Raw genomic sequence first — 19,074 nt, 5'->3', positions numbered from 1 at the left:
GTATGTAACAACGAAAGTTGGAAACAACTAAAACAACGAATGAACTTAAGATGATATCCATTTAAAGTAGAGAAAAGGGGGCGACGCCCATACATGATTTGGAATGAAAATAAAAGACAGGGCAATGCCCAAAGAAAAATTTCAACTTCATAAAATAAAAACAAATTCAAGCCAGGTTCTCGTTGTTGGCGTTGTTGCCCTGGCTTGTCCCAGCTTGAGGATCTTCCTTCCCTTGATCCTCATTCCTGTGCTGCTCATTCCCATCCTCGCCATCTTCTTCAGGCTCACTCTCATCATCGAATTGGTGAAGGAGGTCGAGGCTAATGTCATCATCACCAACTACTTGACCATCCTTGATCTCCTTCAGCCACCCAATGCGGGAAAGATCAAAGCCCGGCTCAACTACACTGATCTGCTCTTTGGCCGCCAGAAAGCCTTGAGCATATTGGAGAGAAGCACGCCCTAGGATGGAAGCATTCAGGCGATCATATTTCTTTTCCAACTTCTGATATTTGGCTTGAACGGCAGTGTGCTTGTCATTTATGGCTTCTTTAAGAGACTTGGTCTTTTGAAGAAGCAGGTCCGAAGCAGCCAAGTCTTCAGTTAACTTAGCACACTTCTCCTCAGCAGATTTCAGCTTGTTGTTGGCAGTCTCAGCACCAGTTTTAGCCCGCTCATAGGCTGTCTTGTAATCAGCTGCCTTCTTCTCAAGACGGTTCTTGGCTGAGATCAACTCCTTCACGCACTGAGCCATTCCCACCACAGTACTGGCGGCAGAAAGCGCGTGATGGATCGCCATGGAAGCAATGTTGGGGGGACCTTGACCGGAAATGTCCTTGTGAATCCGGTTGTCAAAAGTACGGGTCATGAATTCCAGCCCATTGAAGTGAGGATCCGACAAGTTCAGCAAGGGGGGAGGAGCTTCGCCACCAATGGCTGAACTAGGGCCAGCTTGGCTAAATGGAGTTGATGGGCGGTTGATCAGCATGCTTGAATCTTGTCGAGGGGGCGGGACATTGTCATGTCCCTTCTTTTTCTCAGCTGGACGACTTTTTGAATCAAGAGTCGATTGGTGGAGAGGCTTACCACCAGCAGCACCTGAAGTTTTTTGACGTTTAGGGTCCTTGACGTTGTCAGAACCCGAAGTACCTTCATTCTTCTTCTTCTGCTCAGTTTCGGCGGCCCTCTTCTTCGCCGCCGCAGCAGACTGGGCAAGGTATTCCTTCATCTTGATTGGGTTCGCATCAACCTTGCCTTTTCCCATTGTAGCTGTATGGAAAGCACCAATTAGACGAGATACATGAACAAAAAGAAAAAGAAGTTACGTACAAAGATTATAAACTTACTAAAAAATTGATTTAAAGTGCCGGATTTCGACGCCTCAATCAAGTCGTGACCAGAAATTACTGGTAGTGTGCGGAGGTAATCGGCGACGCCTTGTTCAGATTCATCCAAGGCGTCGTATGAAACGGATATTTTTCGGCGAGGGTTCTTTGTCCAGTAAAAAGGGAAGAGAAGGTTATTGTCGGAATCTCGGAACAAGTTCTTTATTTCGGGCGACTCCATAACTTTAAAGTATTTCTTCTGCCATACTTTGTAATGGCTTTTAAGGGCGGTGAACCGACTCATGTTCTTACGGGCTAATAGTGGAACCCATTTCACAGAAGTAGGTTTAGTGGTGACTGATTTATAGAACAGGAAGAACAAAGGATAGGTCGGAGTGAAACTCAAGTGTTCACAAAGAATTTCAAAGCAGCGGAGAAAACCCCAGGCGTTGGGCTAGAGTTGGCAGGGCGCCACATTCCGAAAAGAAAGAACGTGACATATAAACGGCGAGAAAGGAAGTTTGATGTTCAAGTCTAAGAAGAAATAGCCATAAACAAAGAAGAAATCGGGCGATTCATCGGCTGGTTCTTTATGCAACAGAACACAGTCATCTTCGCCACATGGGAGGACATTCAAGAGATGATCTTCATTATTCGAGGTGGCGGGATTTATCTTCGTAAACCCTTGAGCAGATATTCGAAGCGAATTAATGCTCCCAACGCTGCCCCAGATAGAATGCAACAGACATTTATCTTCAACTAAATGCACGTCAGAGCGCCATTCAGGTGAAGACAAATCTCCATTAGAGGAGAGAATTGAGTCTACAGAGCCGGCGGGACCGGAATCATCATGGGTAGAAGGCGAGGAGTGAATTTCAATTATAGAGGGGGCGACAACTTCCTCCTCCGTAGAGGGCGAAGAAAGTTCTAGGGAAGAAAGGCTAGCGTTTGGTAAAGACATGCGAGGCAGTTTCATAAAAAGAAGAAAGAAGATGAACAAACTAAAAGTAAAAAGAAGATGAACAAAGTCAAAAGAAGAAAGAAGATGAACAGTCAGAGAAAATAGAAGTAAACGAAGAATCTCAGGAAAGAGAAAAACTAACCAGGGGAAGAACTGTGGATTTGAGAAAGGAGAACGTCGGCGATAGGGGAGCACCGCGCAATGACGACGGCCGGAGGAAGAAAAGGTTCACCGGAGTTCAAAGAAGAGAATGAAAGCTGCGGTGAAAAGGTTTTCAGGACAAAAGTTTTAAGAAAGTGAAAAATGAAAAGTGAAAAGGGGTTTTTATAGAGAGAAAGGAGGAGAGAGAATGAATGGGGGAAGATCGTGGGATTTTGGGATTTGAAATTCGAAAAGGTAGGAAGCGAAAAGACGTTACTCCTCGAGACGCACAACTGAAAATTGCATTTATAACAAATGATGACGAAATCCCGGAAAATAAGGATACGTGCGTCAGTTGAAAAGACGTGATTGACGGTTATAACTAATGGCGACATATCTTTGAAACGGCAACAAAGGTGGCGAAGCGTGAAAATGGCGATGTAACAACGAAAGTAAAATGGCGATGAACGAATAAACAATAGAGGCGAACTACTGGGTAACATGATAAAGACATTTCGACTCAATTACTCGAGTCTCATGTCTTGGGGGCATGTGGACTGGGCGGGACATAAAGAAGATTATGTCCCGCCCAAAATGAACAATAAACCATTGAAGATAGCCATGGCGGGAAAGGCAACATGACGAGCTTCGTTGCCCTCCCTTAGGTGATGGACCCACAAGCCAGCTGGAAGATTCCTTTAGATTTGTCTTATATGTACGGGGATTTGGGCCCTGATTGTCAGGCCCAAATATAGGAAAGATCCATATCATGGCCACCCCCTCTATAAAAGGGGAGGTCATCCACTTGTACGAAACCAACTTTTTCAGCATTAATGAGAATATTCCTTTTATGGTAGTTTTGCTATTTTAGTGCTCTGCTAGGGTTTACTTTCTGTCATTCTTTTACATAAGCTTGCCCTAGTACAGAACAATTATCAACCAAATAAAAGTAGTCCAAAAGAAATATAATTAAAAAGCAGTCCAAACTCCAAACAACACCACCATCGTCCAAGATCATGCTACACACACCCCACACACACACACATAAGTTGTTAGAGCCATATATATAAAAAATTATAACATTTGAAAACTAAAAAACATTAGACTATTCATATTTCTCATGATCTTTTATTCTACCTAATAAAATGTTTTGTTTTCTAAAAAAATAGAGCAAATACCTAAGAAACATTAAGAGTTATTGTAAAAAAAAAATCATTAGGAATCTTTGCATAATATTCTCCATTTCTCCTCTGCCTAAGATCGATGGTTAATAAATAGCATGTGGCAAGCCAGATGAATGGGACAAAAAGGCTACAAAAAATTAGAAACATTTCATAATAACTCTTCTCTTATGTTGTGGGTCATCTTCACTAGCTTCTTGGGATATTTTCTTCCACTAAGGGAGTGGTAGCAAACTCTTTCTATACATATAACGATGTTTTGGAAAATCATTGTTCTCCAGCCCATCTCTGTGTTGCTCAAGTACATCTCCATTGTCATTCAATCTCATTATTGTTCCATCGCCACTTGATGCAACAAGTGCACCATCTTTAGTAAAGCATATAGGCCAAAATCGGTTCTTCATGAAACTAATGTTTTGCGGCAGAACAAAAAATTTAATCCAAGAAGACGACACTTTATATTCTTTCATGACCCATATCTCATCTGCATCACCTCCGCCCCAGCCACAGTAATATAGACTAAGACAACTTACTCCTAGTACCCTTAAATAACACGTTTTATTATTGTACAATTGTACACAATCAGGTGATAGAGGAATCTCAAATAAACTTCTATCTCTCAAATTAAAGGCAACAATTAGTGGAAGGTGCGTAGCTTTAGATTCAAACAACCAATGAAGAGACTGATTCAAGAACAACCCAGAGGTAAAAACAGCATTATATTCATCAAAATCAACACCATAAATAAAGGAGGCCACATTGGTTTTCAATGAGAAAACCTGAATTCGAGGATGCGAATTCTTAACCGCATCAGAAAACTTGTCTGCAATGAACTCACACGAATAGGATTGTCGGATAAGAACTAGCAAGTAGTCATATGTTGATTCATCATACCCAAAACCAAGTAGAATACTATTTCTTTGCCTAAACACTTCCCCGTAATTATAATCTGTATTTGAGAGAGATGGATCGAGCTCATCATAAGATTGACCAAATTCAGGATTGGAAATAAGGGACAACCATAACTTGCACACGCATTTGAAACGTAAAAGAGATCTAACGGGCAACCTCAACATAATTTCTACCATTAAATCCTCGGGGAGAGTGTAATTTTCCATCTTTTCCTCCTTTCTTCTCACAGACGATCAATAGGCACTCTAACCCTCAAAGTCTACAGTGGCGGTAGAGAGATAAACATTAGGGATGGGCAATTTTTTTTTAAGATATTAAAATGTAGGGTGTCCCCTTGTTTATATGTTAGGGTTGTAACAAATTTTAGAATCAAAGATATTATTGTGTAACAGATATTATCTGATAGTAGTAGATAACATCTTAATTATAAAATCCTCATTCTCATAAATTTTTGAAAATATCGGGTTGAAGTATAATAATTATTGTTATCAAATTTACTGGAATTTCTGCATAATTGTATTTTTTTTTTCATTTCCGTTCGAATTTTAATTTTTATGTGATGTTATTTTTGAAGGTTTTATGTGATGTTAATCCCTTATTTTTTTGAGTTTAACTTAATTAAGTTTATATATTTTTTAAAATAATAAAACTTGGTCCCTATAAGATTTCGTTGTTTATAAATTTATATATATTTTCTACTCAATTACTTTGGAGTGTATGATAGGTTAATTGTGGATATCAATCGATCAATATATATATTAGAAAAGAAGAATCTAGATTAATCCTTACTAAATTTATTTCCAAAACAAATCTTGAAACAGTTTTCATTATTATTATTTTTTTGGTTATTTGGAGGGACTATGCCCGGAAAGTTTTCATTATCTTTTTAAATTAGGAAAAATCTCAAGCCTAATTTACTGCATATTTACAGGAATTCCTTGATTTCTTCTTTTATTCTTTCTCATGATCTACAATATAAAATATGTAGTGCTGAGATTATAATCTATTAAAATTTTAAAAGATTTTTCCTAATTATCTAAGATACTGCATCAGCCATCTCCTCCCATATATATAAATATATATTATAAAAAAATTAGATAACTTCTCTTCTGTTGACACGTGTTCCCTGATTCCAAAACAAATCTTGAAACCGAATTTTAAGAGATTTGAACTAATTATATAAATTACTCCTTACTAAATTTATATTTCATCAATCTTGATTAAATAAGTTATAAGTATGTTTAATTATTTTAGGGTTAGAAGAGCAAATTGGTGATGGGTCAACTCCTAATGCATTTTGTTCCACGTGTCGAGACAAAGTTAATTCTCACACCTCATTTTCCACGTGTCATTCCATTAGATAACTTCTCTTCTGTTGTGGGTTTTTTATTTTATTTTTTAGAGTATTAATTAACTTTTATGGTATTTTTATTGAATTTACAGATTTTTATTTAATTCAGATTTTTAAGAGTTTTTATTGTGATTTGCTAGATTTTGGTAGTTTTTATCTATCTTTAATTAGTACCTTCTTAATTTATCTTATTATTTATTTAGAATGCATCTCCTTTTCTTCCTGTTCTTTAATTTATTGTGATTTTATTTTTTTATCAATCAATCAATTAGTTTAGAATATATAATAATTGCTTTTCCAATGTATAAAAAAATATAATAATTGATTAAAAAATAAAAAAATATAATGATTCTTTTTAAATTTAAAATAAAAGAGAAAAATATAATGATTCTTTTTATTAAATTTAAAATAAAAGAGAAGGAATCAGAATGGTAGAATGAGACTTTGTTCCTCAATGCAAGTTCATAAGACACTTCAATATGTTCTTAGTGGCCGCTATTGAGAAATTTGAATCGGTGACAAAGGCTACTAAACTTAGATAAAGTAAAAAAAAAGATACACCGTTTGAATCCCTTGCGATGGAGGGCCTACATGTGGAGGACGAGGAGGATGTTGGGGCACAGTCAAAGCCTATAAGCCTAAGAGGGGGCGGCCTAAGAAGAATCAAATTTCGTCGGCTAGAGGATCAAAGAGGGGCCTCCCAAAAGGGAGCAAAAACAAGCCAAAGGTGTGTATCTGTGGTGGACGAGGAGGATGTTAGTTCAACATTGTATCATTTATATCAACTTTTCTAATTTCCTTTGGCGACAAGTTCAAACACCGTCAAGGCCTGCTAGATCACTGAAACAGGAATTGTAAGTTGTCTTCAGATTTCTTTTAGTTCTCATATTTTTGTTATTTTTCTTTAAAGATCCGAAGCGCGCGGTAGACTTTTTCACATCCAACTTAACTCTAACACCAACATCAATTGAACGTAAATGGATATTGGAAGCTTCATGTTAGCTTGTGGGGTGACAAGATATAATTTGACTACTTTAAGAGATAATTAGTGAGTGTCCGATCCCATGTAATAGGGAGCAATTTAACTTCTGTTTTTTGAGTTGTAATTCAGTATTTTCCTTCTCTTCTTTTGTATTGGGTTGAAGTACCTCTTATACTTCATTTCAATATATTCTTTCCTTATAAAAAAAAAATTTGAACGTAAACGGTCTATATGCTTTCAAGTGTACTACAAATCCATTGCAATGAAGTGAATGAACTAAATTTTTAACTAATCAAATGTCAAACTCTGCATTCCATGCTTTACCAAAAACAACTCAATTTCTAAACGTTTCAATTTTATTTTCAAAGCACACAACTAACAAAATGAGAACAAAACCATACAAAAAGTTTAAAACAATACTAAAAGTTTAAAACCTTTTTTTAGAAAAAAAGAAATCCATATCCATATCCATAATATATAGAAATAGGAATAGTTCAAGGACCACATTCCAGGTGGCATTTCACAAGCTATTCTTTCCCCTAATCCACGTGGCACCTCTTCAGCATTTCTTCTTTCAATCTCTCCTTCACCAAAACTCCCTTCTCTGCGTTTACTCACTCTCCCCTAAACCCTCACTCCGTTCGTTTATTTTGATGATCCCCTTTTGCTCAGATCCACTCCCATCAAGCTTATGAGTTCAGCCCCTCCTTCCTCTGCATCTCCAGGTCGTACTCAGTTCGGCCCTTCCCTTATTCATTGTGTTTCTCAACATGAAATCAATCTGCGTTTTGTTTCTCTCAACACTTTCTCCCTTTTCTGTCTCAAATCAATCCATCTGTCTTCTAACTCAGCACCTTCTTCTACATCATCATCTCTGCCCCGTTTCAGTTTGGTCTCGCCATTCAACCTGTCTCGGCGCCTGCGAGTTCGCTGTTTTCGACAACCATGCTTACGGCGACAGCATCCCCGATTTTGTTACAGAGTGGCTGCGCCTCAACCCAGGGAAGCGTCTTCTGTGATTAAATCTTCTATTTCTCCGTTTATTTCCAGGTATGCAGCATTTCATGTTCTTTGGTTTCATGAATTTTAGGGCTTAATTGATTTAGGATTTTAAATCTAAATAAAATTTATCATTCAAATTTCTCATTTTGATAATTGCTATTGCTGTTACAGCTTCAAGATCAAAACAAAACTTGAAATGGGATTTCATTCTTTTGATAATTGAGTTCATCCCTAATTTTCTAACAGCTTCAAGGCTGCAAAATGCAATCCTGTCGTCGCTATCATGGTCCTTCAAACCCTAATTTCTCCGTTATAACGCTCAGGTAACATCTTAACATTCCTTTCTGACCTTTTGATTATTATTAATAAAATTTGAAAAAAATAGGAAATTATTTATTTGAATATTAGTGATTTTTGAACATAGGAACTGCCTCACCGTTAATTTCTCCCCCATCAATCTACAACTTAGTGAAATTATTCTCTCTCCCGTTAATTCCTCCCTTAGTAAGTGTTTTTAAATTCGAATTTGTGCTTGACCGTAAATTACTCCCCCATCAAGCTTCAAATTAGTGATCTTATTCATTTCCATAATTGAAACAAAACTTGAAAACATATTATAATCAATCTTCCAAATTTGAAAAAAAAATATCTCTATCCCATTAATTTTTCTCTTAGTAATTAGTATAATTTTTTCTCTCTCTCATCTAAATTTGAAATTGATTGGCAGTTGAAAATGGAATCCCTTAAATAGAGGGAGGTTGCTTTAAGATAATATCAACCCATAAAGGATAAGTTAGCCTTAATATTGGTTCCTTATTTCGTTTACCTTCTGCAGACTTGGTATCTCATTTTAGTCGTATTTGTGCTCTATGTGCAGTTATGGATTAATAATACCATTATTCTTGCATTTGTTTTCTTTCACTATAATAGCATTTAAAAATAATACCATTATGGTTTTCTGGTGACCACAGCTCAGAACCAGATGCAAAAGTGATTGGGCTCAGTTTCAATCTCGCCTAACCAATGCTAATAAGGTGTATCTTGAAGGACTGAAACGAATTGGGAAGGGTTGACGTGTGCTGATAATAATTTAAACAGGCTGAAGAATTACCTGCAGCTATGGCAGCAAGTAAGTGACAACTTGCTCAAACTAATGATGATGTGCTGAGCATTGGATTGCTATTTTTATTAATTGATTACTATTAGTTTGAAGGTTTTTTTTTCTTTGTTTTGTTTCAATGTATTCTCTGTGTAGCCTATTAATATATGCAAGAAATGATGACAAAATTTTCAAAATCAGTATGGTTTAGTTATATCTTATGAATTTCACTTCATGATGGTTTTATGCAGTTGATGGAGCGAATAATTCATGATGTTGATTAGCACTGATTTTTTGTTCTTCCCTTTCGATTTTTCCCTCAAATTGAATTCGCAAGGGCTGTTGGAATTTCAGGCGCATGCTTTCAAAGCTGCCAACATACATGGCATTCATTTAATTATTGTTGTTGATATTCTTAGTTGAAGCTGATAATTGTCAAACTTGACGGCAAATTGCCAATTGAGCTTTTTCTATTTTTCCTATATATGTCTTTGTATTAGTTTTATCCATAATCTTTTCATTCCAACAAAGTGTCTTTTTTCTCCTCTAGGTTGTATTCTTTCCTTGAGTATAGTATTAAGTTTCTTTGAACTGTGAGTATAACATGGTTACCAATCATATTTTCATAAGCTATATGTGACTTACCAATCATATGTGACTAAACTATGTTATTTTTTTATTTCTCCTTTGTGTATGATGACTTTGGCTATGATCCTCTTCTTCTGTTTGATTTCTCTGCTGCAACTTGCAAGCACGAGAAAAAGAGAGGGGTGATCGATAGAGTTCATCACCATTCGAAAACAAGCAATTACATCTGGAGTCGCTGTCAAGGAAGGGGCTATTTGTGGGCAAATGTTAGAAGGCATAGATATTACTCAGTTCTGCGTTGTTAGTTTTAAATTTTCATTTCAAAGTAAAATTTAGGAAATATATAGTGGTATTGAAATCAGACACGTTCTTGATAATAGGAAAATGAAGTTGCTTTCTTCTCTTATTTTTTTTAGGCATTATGTTTCTAAGTCTCAGTATTTTATCTACAGGATGCTTTCAATGTACAATATACATGGATGTGTTTGGAGATATTGATGGAAACTTTCGTACCAAGCTATCCACAATAGTTTTCTAGAATATGCCAAAAGTCTTATGTGGGGAACACACGAGTTGAATATGAAGTTCCTAGGAAAGAGTTTACTGCTAGATATTGTTTCATGTTAGCTGCCTATTAGCCTAAATACTTGCTGTTATCTCTTAAGTTTTCTTGCTCTGATGACATAAGGACGCGTCTCTAATTTCTGAAATTGTGTTCCACCTTATGATCCTCATTTCTGATTCATGCTTATTTTGAATTTATATAGAAGGTTATAGCTGGATAAGATCCTCATATCTGATTCATGCTTATTTAGAATTGAAATAGAATGATATAGCTGGATAATGGTGTTGATGGGTGGTGATATGAAAAATGATTCTCTAGAGATGTAGCGTGAAAGAGAAGGTGACTAGATGGAGGTTATGGAGGGTTGGACTGTGGTGTACCCTCCTCCCTTGAATGATTCTCTTCTTTATAACATGTAATAGGGGGGAGGGGGCAAGAATAGAGAGGAGCTTTTTGTTTTGTTTTTTTTTAATAAGTTTGTACTGAAGATCCCTCTATCACTGTTTTTTTTTTCTTTGCTCCCCTTTCGGAAGAATCTGAACTGTTGTGGATGATGTCCTCCCCATCATTGCAAGTTCAAGTTCTCTATTAAAGTTATAAAGTTTGTTCCCAAAGCATTTATTATTTTTTGTTATTACATTGTGTGGATAAAATAAATTGGACAAATCAACTTTAGCTTGATGTCTTCCAATTTTGTGAATCTCCAAAAGAAGTCGATTGGCCGTAGGCACTCATAATTGGTTTGTTGGAGAAGTTTATAGAGCGTGCAAAAATGTTACATGCTCATATATGGATTTTGCGACTTGAGGAAACTTATTAGTATTAATTCTAATGCACCGAAGGATAGAAAATGAATTCTGTTGCTTCTTATTTTAAGATTTTTTTTTAAATATAGGAAATTGTAATTGCATTAAAATCTCTTAACTTTATTGAGTATAGAGCATAAAAATACCCAACTATCTCAACCAAAGAACTAGAAAGAGAGAAAAAAAATAGAGAAAAAAACAATTAAATTGAAAATGAGAACATTACTTTGACCGCACCATCTCACAATGAGAAACATTTTATATGAAAATACTTTCATGTACGAATTAATAGAACAATAAATTTCACTACTTTAAAATATAATTTCATGCACATAATTATATACAAATTACCGGGTAAAAATATCACACGGGAAGGAATATATTACATAAATTTCATTCATGTTTTTTTGTAACGTATAAATTTCATTCATGTTAAAACTAATAAAAATAATTTTCATATAATTTAAGTACATTTTTTATTATATTTTAATAGTTTTAAGGGTAAACATATATTTTTTGAAAGTAAGAGTAAACATATATAAAATTATGAAAATTTAATAGTAAAATTATGTCATACATGGATTAAAAAAAATTCACGTGTGTATGTAATATATGTATATAGTATATACATACAATTACAATTATTTAAATTTAAATCACACCAGAAGAAACTTTTATGAAAAAAAATATTTTGATATTATTTTTGAAAATAATATTTTGATATTAAAACTAATATAAAAAATTAATTTAATTTTAAGTGAATTTTTCACAACTTTTTATATTTATATAAATAAAACTATAGAATTTCTCCCCGTGAATGCACGGGTATAAAACTAGTATAATATATATAGCATAAGGATAACAGGTACAAATAAGCAAAAGACCAACCTTACTAAGAAACACAAAACAGAAATAAAGGGCAGCCAAAACAGAATTGGCTTAAACCCCAAAATGAAAGCAAACACCCACTTAATCATCACAATTCACAACCAGCGAGGAGGCTTCACGAGATAGCCAGAATTCAAGCTATCCACCTTCCCCAAACCCCTCATAATCCATGAAACCCATTATCTCTTCATGATAAGTAAGCTATAGTATCACTCAAGTGGGTCTCTGTGCAGAAATTTGATCCACAAGACCTGCTAATGCCACCTCCTCTGGGCATAACACCTGCAAAAAAAAATTAAAACTTAATATTTATAATAATGTCTAGAATGGTACATAGCATATGGCAACTAGAGAAAGGGTTAAGAAAATTAACGGAGATTGCATAATAACTTTTGTCTTACATTTACTTCTTGGGATATTTCCTTTCAGTATTGATTAAGGGAGTGGTAGCAAACTCTCTCTATACATATAATGATGTGGTAAGTTACTGATCTTCAGCCCATCAACTCTGTGTTGCTTTAACACTTTTCCATTCTGATTCAATTTCATTATTTTTCCATCTTCCCAATGCAAGAGCACCATCTCTTGTTAAGCATATGGGTCACGAGGGGATCTTCCTGACTCTCATGTTACGCCGCAGAACAAAACATTTCATGCCCCATACCCCATATCTGATCACGAACATCATTTCCCCCTCGTAATGTACACTCTAGTAATGGAAACCGAGACATCCTCCTAGTACCATGAGATCACAATACTTTTAGTTCTCATGTTTTTGTTCCTTTTTCTTTAAAGATCCAAAATTGAAGACTCTTTCACATCCAACCCAACTTTAACACAATTTTTTTAAAAAATTAAAGGAGAATGCTTTATTGAATAATAAACTCATGATCATGTACAATTCACTCCTACAATTATAAGAAGGAGGTGGCAAAGATCCAAAATGGAACTACAACAAACAAAAAGCCAAAGTAAACTACAACAAAAATTCCTATCGTCATAAAAGACCAATTGCGATGAAGAAAACAGGGCAGTGGATCAAAAGCGTCAAATGTAATTAATGAGTCCAACAGTAACTCAACAAGAAAGAAACAACAACTTCCCTTTCTTGATCCAATCAGAGATATCAAGGCACCACTTGTGTTATGTAGACACAAGCAAAACAGATAACAACAGCTAAACAGGATGGCCACCACGCAACAACAAGCAGAAGCAGAGGTGTGATAAAACCAGCATTTCAAACACCAAAAAAAACTTGACAACATTATCTTGATTTTTTTATCAAAACCACCACACCCACTGATGCAACAATCCAGGCCTAAAATTGAGTCCCATTTAAGCGTTGTAAGAGAAAATTATGCAAGCCTTTCCCATAGGGGAGTTTCCCTCTCAGTCTCTCACACTCTTTTTTTGTCAAATAACCCGCCCTTTAAATTAGCTTCTTTATATATGTGCAATATCCCCAAACAACTTACTGATTAATGATTCACTCACACATCATTTTCTCTTCCATATCATTTTCACTCTTTTTTTTCTTATCTCTCTCTACATTTTCTATTATATCACATATCACATCACTCATTTCTCTCTCTTTTCTGCCTACGTGATTAAGGTGGAGATGAAAAAAATGTGTGAACAAATTATTATTCAAACTGAATTGGGCCCAGATCAACCACTAAAGAGAATTGAGCAGAGGTCTTGCCCATAACAAGCAGCCTACTAGAGAAAGGATTAAGAAAAAAAATAGAAAATGAAGGAAATATTATTGATGAAACAAACGCTAGGGAACAAGGCTCTCCCTAGTGAGCCCAGAAAAACAAAAGAGCAGGAAAACAGCAAAAGAAAAACAATAACAACAAACACACACATACAAACACAACCAACAACTACAGTAACTCGATAGGCAGGACAGAGGCAAGGAAAACTTCAAGTCTGAAAGGTGAAGCATCGACGCACAACAACAAAGGGCCCACAAGAGCAGGGACGATTCCACCAACCTACAACAACGATAAACATAACCTGAAAAACCAGCAGAGAACTAGGATCGAAGGTTAGGTGAACCATTCCCACAACGTGCAAGGAAGATTGCATAATAACTTTTTTCTTACATTTGCTTCTTGAGATATTTTCTTCCACCAACTAAGGGAGTGGTAGCAAACTCTCTTTATGCATATAATGATGTGAAAAGTGACTGTCCTTCAGCCCATCATCTCTGTGTTGCTTTAACACTTTTCCATTCTCATTCAATTTCATTATTCATCCATCGCCCCTTGATGCAAGAAGAGCACCATCTCTGGTTAAAAGTATATGGGCCACGAGTGGTTCTTCTTGGCATTGATGTTACCCTGCAGAACAAAACATTTAATCCAGGAAGACGACACTTTATATTCTTTCATGACCCATATCTGATCACGAACACCATTTGCACCCTCATACTGGAAACCCAAGTAGTAGAGACTGAGACATCCTCCTAGTATCGTGAGATAACAAAGATCTTTATTATGCCACAATTGGACAAAATCTTTTGATAGAGTAATCTCTGATAAACTTCTATCTATCAAATCAAAGGCAACAATTAGCGGAAGGTGTGTGGCGTTAGATTCAACCAACCAGTGAAGAGACTGATTCAAGAACAACCCTTCCATATTAGGAGGATCGTATTTAAAATCAAATTCAAAACCAGAAATAAAGGATGGTGCATTGGTTTTCAATGAGAAAACCTGAATTCGAGGATGCGGGGCATGCGAATTCATAATCTTAGGCCTGCGTACACACTGCTTACAATAATATTTTCGTATAAGAACTAGCAAATAGTCATCTGTTGATTTGTCATACCCAAAACCAACAAGAGTCTGATTATCATAGGTGACTGGTAATTGCCTATGAGTACCAGTTGTTGGATTCCAAACAACGACATCTTCACCGTACTCATTGGCTAAAAGCATAAACTCTCTACAAGAAACCACAGGCTGAAGTGCAAGAGGACCATAAGAAGGGAGAGGAACATCAAGTTTACAGGGTGCAGGTGGGAATTTGTCAGAGACATCAGTCAGTGATCCCTCAAAAGCGAGAGACGTGATTTGGGAATCATTGTTAAATGAAGTGAGAACACGATGGGTGGGTTTAGCGGCTAGGTCAAAATGAGCTTTAGCGAATTGAGGATCGGAAATTAGGGAGAGCCATGACTTGCACACACATTTGAAACGCACGGCAGACTTCACTGGCAACCTCAAGAGAACCTCTACCCTCAACTCCTCAGGGAGAGTGGAATTCTCCATGGCTCTCCTTCCTTCTCTAACTCATTAGATGCGGCTGAAGTCTGAAGAGGATATGGATTAGAGGTGATACATGTCTCCCCTTATATATACTTAGGGTTGTAACAAATTTGAAAAGAATATTATTGTAAATTAAAACATATTATTGTAAATTAAAACATATATGATATTATTTGATAATATAAGGTATTGCATTAATTATTAGTCCTTAAAAGCGTTGTTTGGACTTAATCAATATTATTGGGTCAAATGATGAGTCTAGCAATTTTTTCACTATTATAATAGTAATATTTATATTATTAAGAAAATTAATGGGATTTACGCTTAACTGTATTTTTCCCCTTCCAATTTTATATTTTGCGGTTTTAATCTCTTAATTGTTTTTCAAAAAAACTCCTATTTTTCAATTTAATTAATTTATATACTTTTAAAAATTATTAAATTAATGATAGATTTTTTTTTGGTGCAAAGGGAGGGCTAAAGCCCGAAGAAAGAAACTAAGCAGAAACTAAACACGAGAAGGACACCCCCGCAACATCAGACAAAAGCAAGCTCGAACAACGAGGAGGACAAAGCTCCAACAAATGTAATCCAAAGGGTAGCTCGAGAGTCATTTCAGCCAAACAATCCGCTACTTTGTTAGCTTCTCGCTGGTCATGCACACAAGTCACCTCCCACTCACGATGGAGCCAAGCTCGAATCTGGTTCACCAAGGATGCATAAGGGTGCAAGATGAAGCATCCACCATAAATCAAGTTAACTACAACACGAGAGTTACTTTCAATAATAACCCGGCGAAGATTCCGATCCCAAGCCAACGAGATAACGGAAAAGATTGCCCAAAGTTCAACCCAAAGAACATTGGTAGAACCAATGTTACGAGAAAAACCAAAGAGCCAACGATTATCCGAATCCCTACACACACCACCACATCTTTCCAGCATTCTTGGGCCTCGCACTGACCCATCTGTATTGCACTTCACCCACGACGGAGGAGGAGGATTCCACCCAATTTGAGCCTGAGTATATCTCTGACGAGTCTGGTTCGTGGCCTTAGCGACGTCCATCAGTGGCGATAATCAAGATGTAATTTCATGCTAGTCGTCAGGATCTAGTTCCAATCAAACGCTTGACCTTGGAAGATAAAAAGAGCTCGAGGTTTCCAAAGGGACCAAAGAAAGAGGCCAAAGTTTGGCGCCCCACTCCGACCCAACGGTGCAAGGGCATTATTTCTCAGGTTCTGCAACACCCACTATTTCAGGTCCAACGTGAAGAAAGACTGAGCTCGAGATGGTAAAACCAGCTGCTTCCACATAGGATGAACACAGGAGGAGTCACGAAACATGTGCATCATGGTCTCATCTTCCACACTACACAAAGGGCAATGCGGATCAGTCGTCATAGCCGCTTGCCAACGCCTGAAGTTGCTCCAAACCCCACGATGTGTGACGCGCCAAAGAAAAGGACAAACTTTGGTGGGGCCTTCCCACTTCCACAACGCATTCCGGTTCAAGTTCTGACATGTATCCTGAACTTGACTCGCTGCATAAGCTGATTTCGAAGAGAAGCAACCATTACTTTCCAAGCTCCAAATAATCATGTCGGGTCCAATATCAGGCGCTGGAGGAGGAAGAGATAAAATTCTTAATCTCTTCAATCACTTTGAGTAAAATTTAATTTTAATATGTATATTTTTTAACATATAATTATGATATTTTTATTCCAATTAATGTCAGTTATTTTTATTTTAAATTATAAATGTTATCAACCTGAAGCTTACATAAAATCAATGGCTTCATTACTACTGGGTTATAAATATTAATTTTCGTCCAATTATAAATTTTTAGCTCAAAATATTTTATAACTTTTTTTATCACTAAATTCAAAATTAACCTTGAACGCTCGAATATATCAAAAAGAGGAAAATAAAGGAACTTAAAAATTAGAATTCAATTTTTTTTCATAAACAATAGTAACTTTAAAGAAATTCAAGTAACGATGGATATTTAAAAATATGTATTTTAGCCAATTTCACTATTATTTAAAAGCATTATTTTCATCCACAAATGATAGCTCAAGTGTTAAGATCTAGGGAACATGAGTTTGTGGTGGGGGAGGTCCAATGATTAATCTTAAATGGTGCAATTTATCTTTCTCATATAAAAAAAACATTATTTCATAATTTGTATATCTTTTTATTTTATTTTTGCAGTTTATACTGATTATATATTTTTAGCACAAATAAATTTATTCCATTATGTGTAATAAGCGGGTAAACACTTTTTTTTTACATTGGAAAATTTAAATTTTTGAGTTTCATGGTATCAAGTATGGATTCTTTAACTAAGTTTTATTCAGTATTAATATTATCAATTGTTTTAGTATAGGAGTAGTTTTTTGTTTTTAGCCGTAATTCCTGTGTTTTAAAGGTTTTTAGCCGACGAAATCTGGAAAAAATTTAAATTCTCCACGTTTCATAATATGATGAAGGAGAACTTAAAAAAAAATTATCATGCTAAATTTGTGCAAATGTTAGAGTGTTGGTGGAAGTTTTCAAGTTTTGTTCGAAATTCTTGAATTTTAAAGCTAAATGTCCCTTTAATAAGTGATGAATTCCAAAAAAATTAAATTTTACAAGTTTCATCATATAATGAAGGGGTGCTTTAACCAAACTTTGTCAAGCTAAAATTTGTGCAAATTTCTGAGTGTTGGTAAAATTTCTAATTTTTAGTCGAAATTCTTGTGTTTTAAAGGTATTAGCCCATGGAATAGGTGACGAAATTTAGAAAAAAATGTAATTTTCAGAGTTTCATTATATGATGAAGTGGAGCTTTAACCAACCTTTCTCAAGCCAAAATTTGTTCAAATTTTTTAGTGTTGGTTGAAATATTCATTTTTTTGTCGAAATTCTTGAATTTTAAATGTATTAACCCTTGGAATGGGTGACGGAATTCAAAAAAATAAATTTTTCCGAGTTTCATTGTATTATTAAAGGGAGCCTTAACCAAAATTTCTCAACGTAAAATATGGGCAAATGTTTTTGTGTTGGTGTAAATTTTCAATTTTTTGTCGAAATTCGTGAGTTTTAAAGGTGTTAGCCCGTGAATTTAGTTGCGAAATGTAAAAATTTTAAATTTATTTCAGTTTCATGGTATGAAGAAGGGAGACTTTAACTATGTTTTATTCAGGATTAATATGATGAATGTTTTAGTATCGGTGTAGTTTTTTTGTTTTTAGCCGTAATTCTGGTGTTTTAAAGGTGTTAGCTCATAGAGTGAGTGACGAAATCTGAAAAAAAATTAAATTCTCCATGTTTCATAATATGATGAAGGAGAACTTTAACCAAAATTTATCATGCTAAATTTGTGCAAATGTTTGAGTATTGGTGGAAGTTTTCAATTTTTCTTCGAATTTCTTGAGCTAAATGACCCTTGAATAAGTGACGAATTACAAAAAAAATTAAATTTTACAAGTTTCATCATATAATGAAGGGGTGCTTTAACCAAATTTTGTCAAGCTAAAATTTGTGTAAATTTCTGAGTGTTGTGAAATTTCTAATTTTTAGTCGAAATTCTTGAGTATTAAAGGTTAGCCCTTGGAATGGGTGACGAAATTTAAAAAAAAAAGTAATTTTCAGAGTTTCACTATATGATGAATTGGAGCTTTAACCAACCTTTCTCAAGCCAAAATTTGTTCAAATTTTTGAGTGTTGGTTGAAATATTCAATTTTTTGTCGAAATTCTTGAATTTGAAATGTATTAACCCTTGCAATGGGTGACGAAATTGAAAAAAATAAAATTTTCCGAGTTTCATCGTATTATTAAAGGGAGCCTTAACCAAAATTTCTCAACGTAAAATATGGGCAAATGTTTTTGTGTTGGTGTAAATTTTCAATTTTTTGTCGAAATTCGTGAGTTTTAAAGGTGTTAGCCCGTGAATTTAGTTGCGAAATGTAAAAATTTTAAATTTATTTCAGTTTCATGGTATGAAGAAGGGAG

At 35.4% G+C, this 19,074-nt stretch overlaps 2 protein-coding genes and 1 long non-coding RNA gene across 5 annotated transcripts; 1 reads left to right on the top strand and 2 right to left on the bottom strand.

Annotated features, from left to right (window-relative positions):
- Positions 1 to 3,823: 3,823 nt before the first annotated feature.
- On the bottom strand, positions 3,824 to 4,726 carry LOC130749859 (F-box protein CPR1-like). Its single transcript, XM_057603224.1, has one exon. It carries the CDS (start codon positions 4,724 to 4,726, stop codon positions 3,824 to 3,826), a length of 903 nt encoding a protein of 300 aa, XP_057459207.1.
- Positions 4,727 to 7,406: 2,680 nt separating this feature from the next.
- Positions 7,407 to 10,335, top strand: LOC130749413 (uncharacterized). 3 transcript variants are annotated; one of them, XR_009022915.1, is made up of 4 exons: positions 7,407 to 7,578; positions 7,742 to 7,903; positions 8,027 to 8,178; positions 8,827 to 10,335. It is a non-coding gene; the product is annotated as an uncharacterized LOC130749413 (long non-coding RNA). The 3 variants fall into 3 exon arrangements; XR_009022914.1 differs by having other exon boundaries at positions 7,413 to 7,903; positions 8,827 to 8,984; positions 9,206 to 10,335; XR_009022913.1 differs by having other exon boundaries at positions 7,411 to 7,903.
- A 3,763-nt stretch (positions 10,336 to 14,098) lies between these two features.
- Positions 14,099 to 15,079, bottom strand: LOC130749857 (F-box/kelch-repeat protein At3g06240-like). The gene has a single exon (XM_057603223.1). The coding sequence runs from the start codon at positions 15,077 to 15,079 to the stop codon at positions 14,099 to 14,101; it is 981 nt and encodes a 326-aa protein (XP_057459206.1).
- Between the last annotated feature and the right edge of the window lie 3,995 nt (positions 15,080 to 19,074).

Source organism: Lotus japonicus, chromosome 3, assembly GCF_012489685.1.
Source record: "Lotus japonicus ecotype B-129 chromosome 3, LjGifu_v1.2".
NCBI lineage: Eukaryota > Viridiplantae > Streptophyta > Magnoliopsida > Fabales > Fabaceae > Lotus > Lotus japonicus.
The sequence above is the reverse complement of the archived record's forward strand: the minus strand, read 5'-3'. Positions and strand labels throughout refer to the sequence as shown.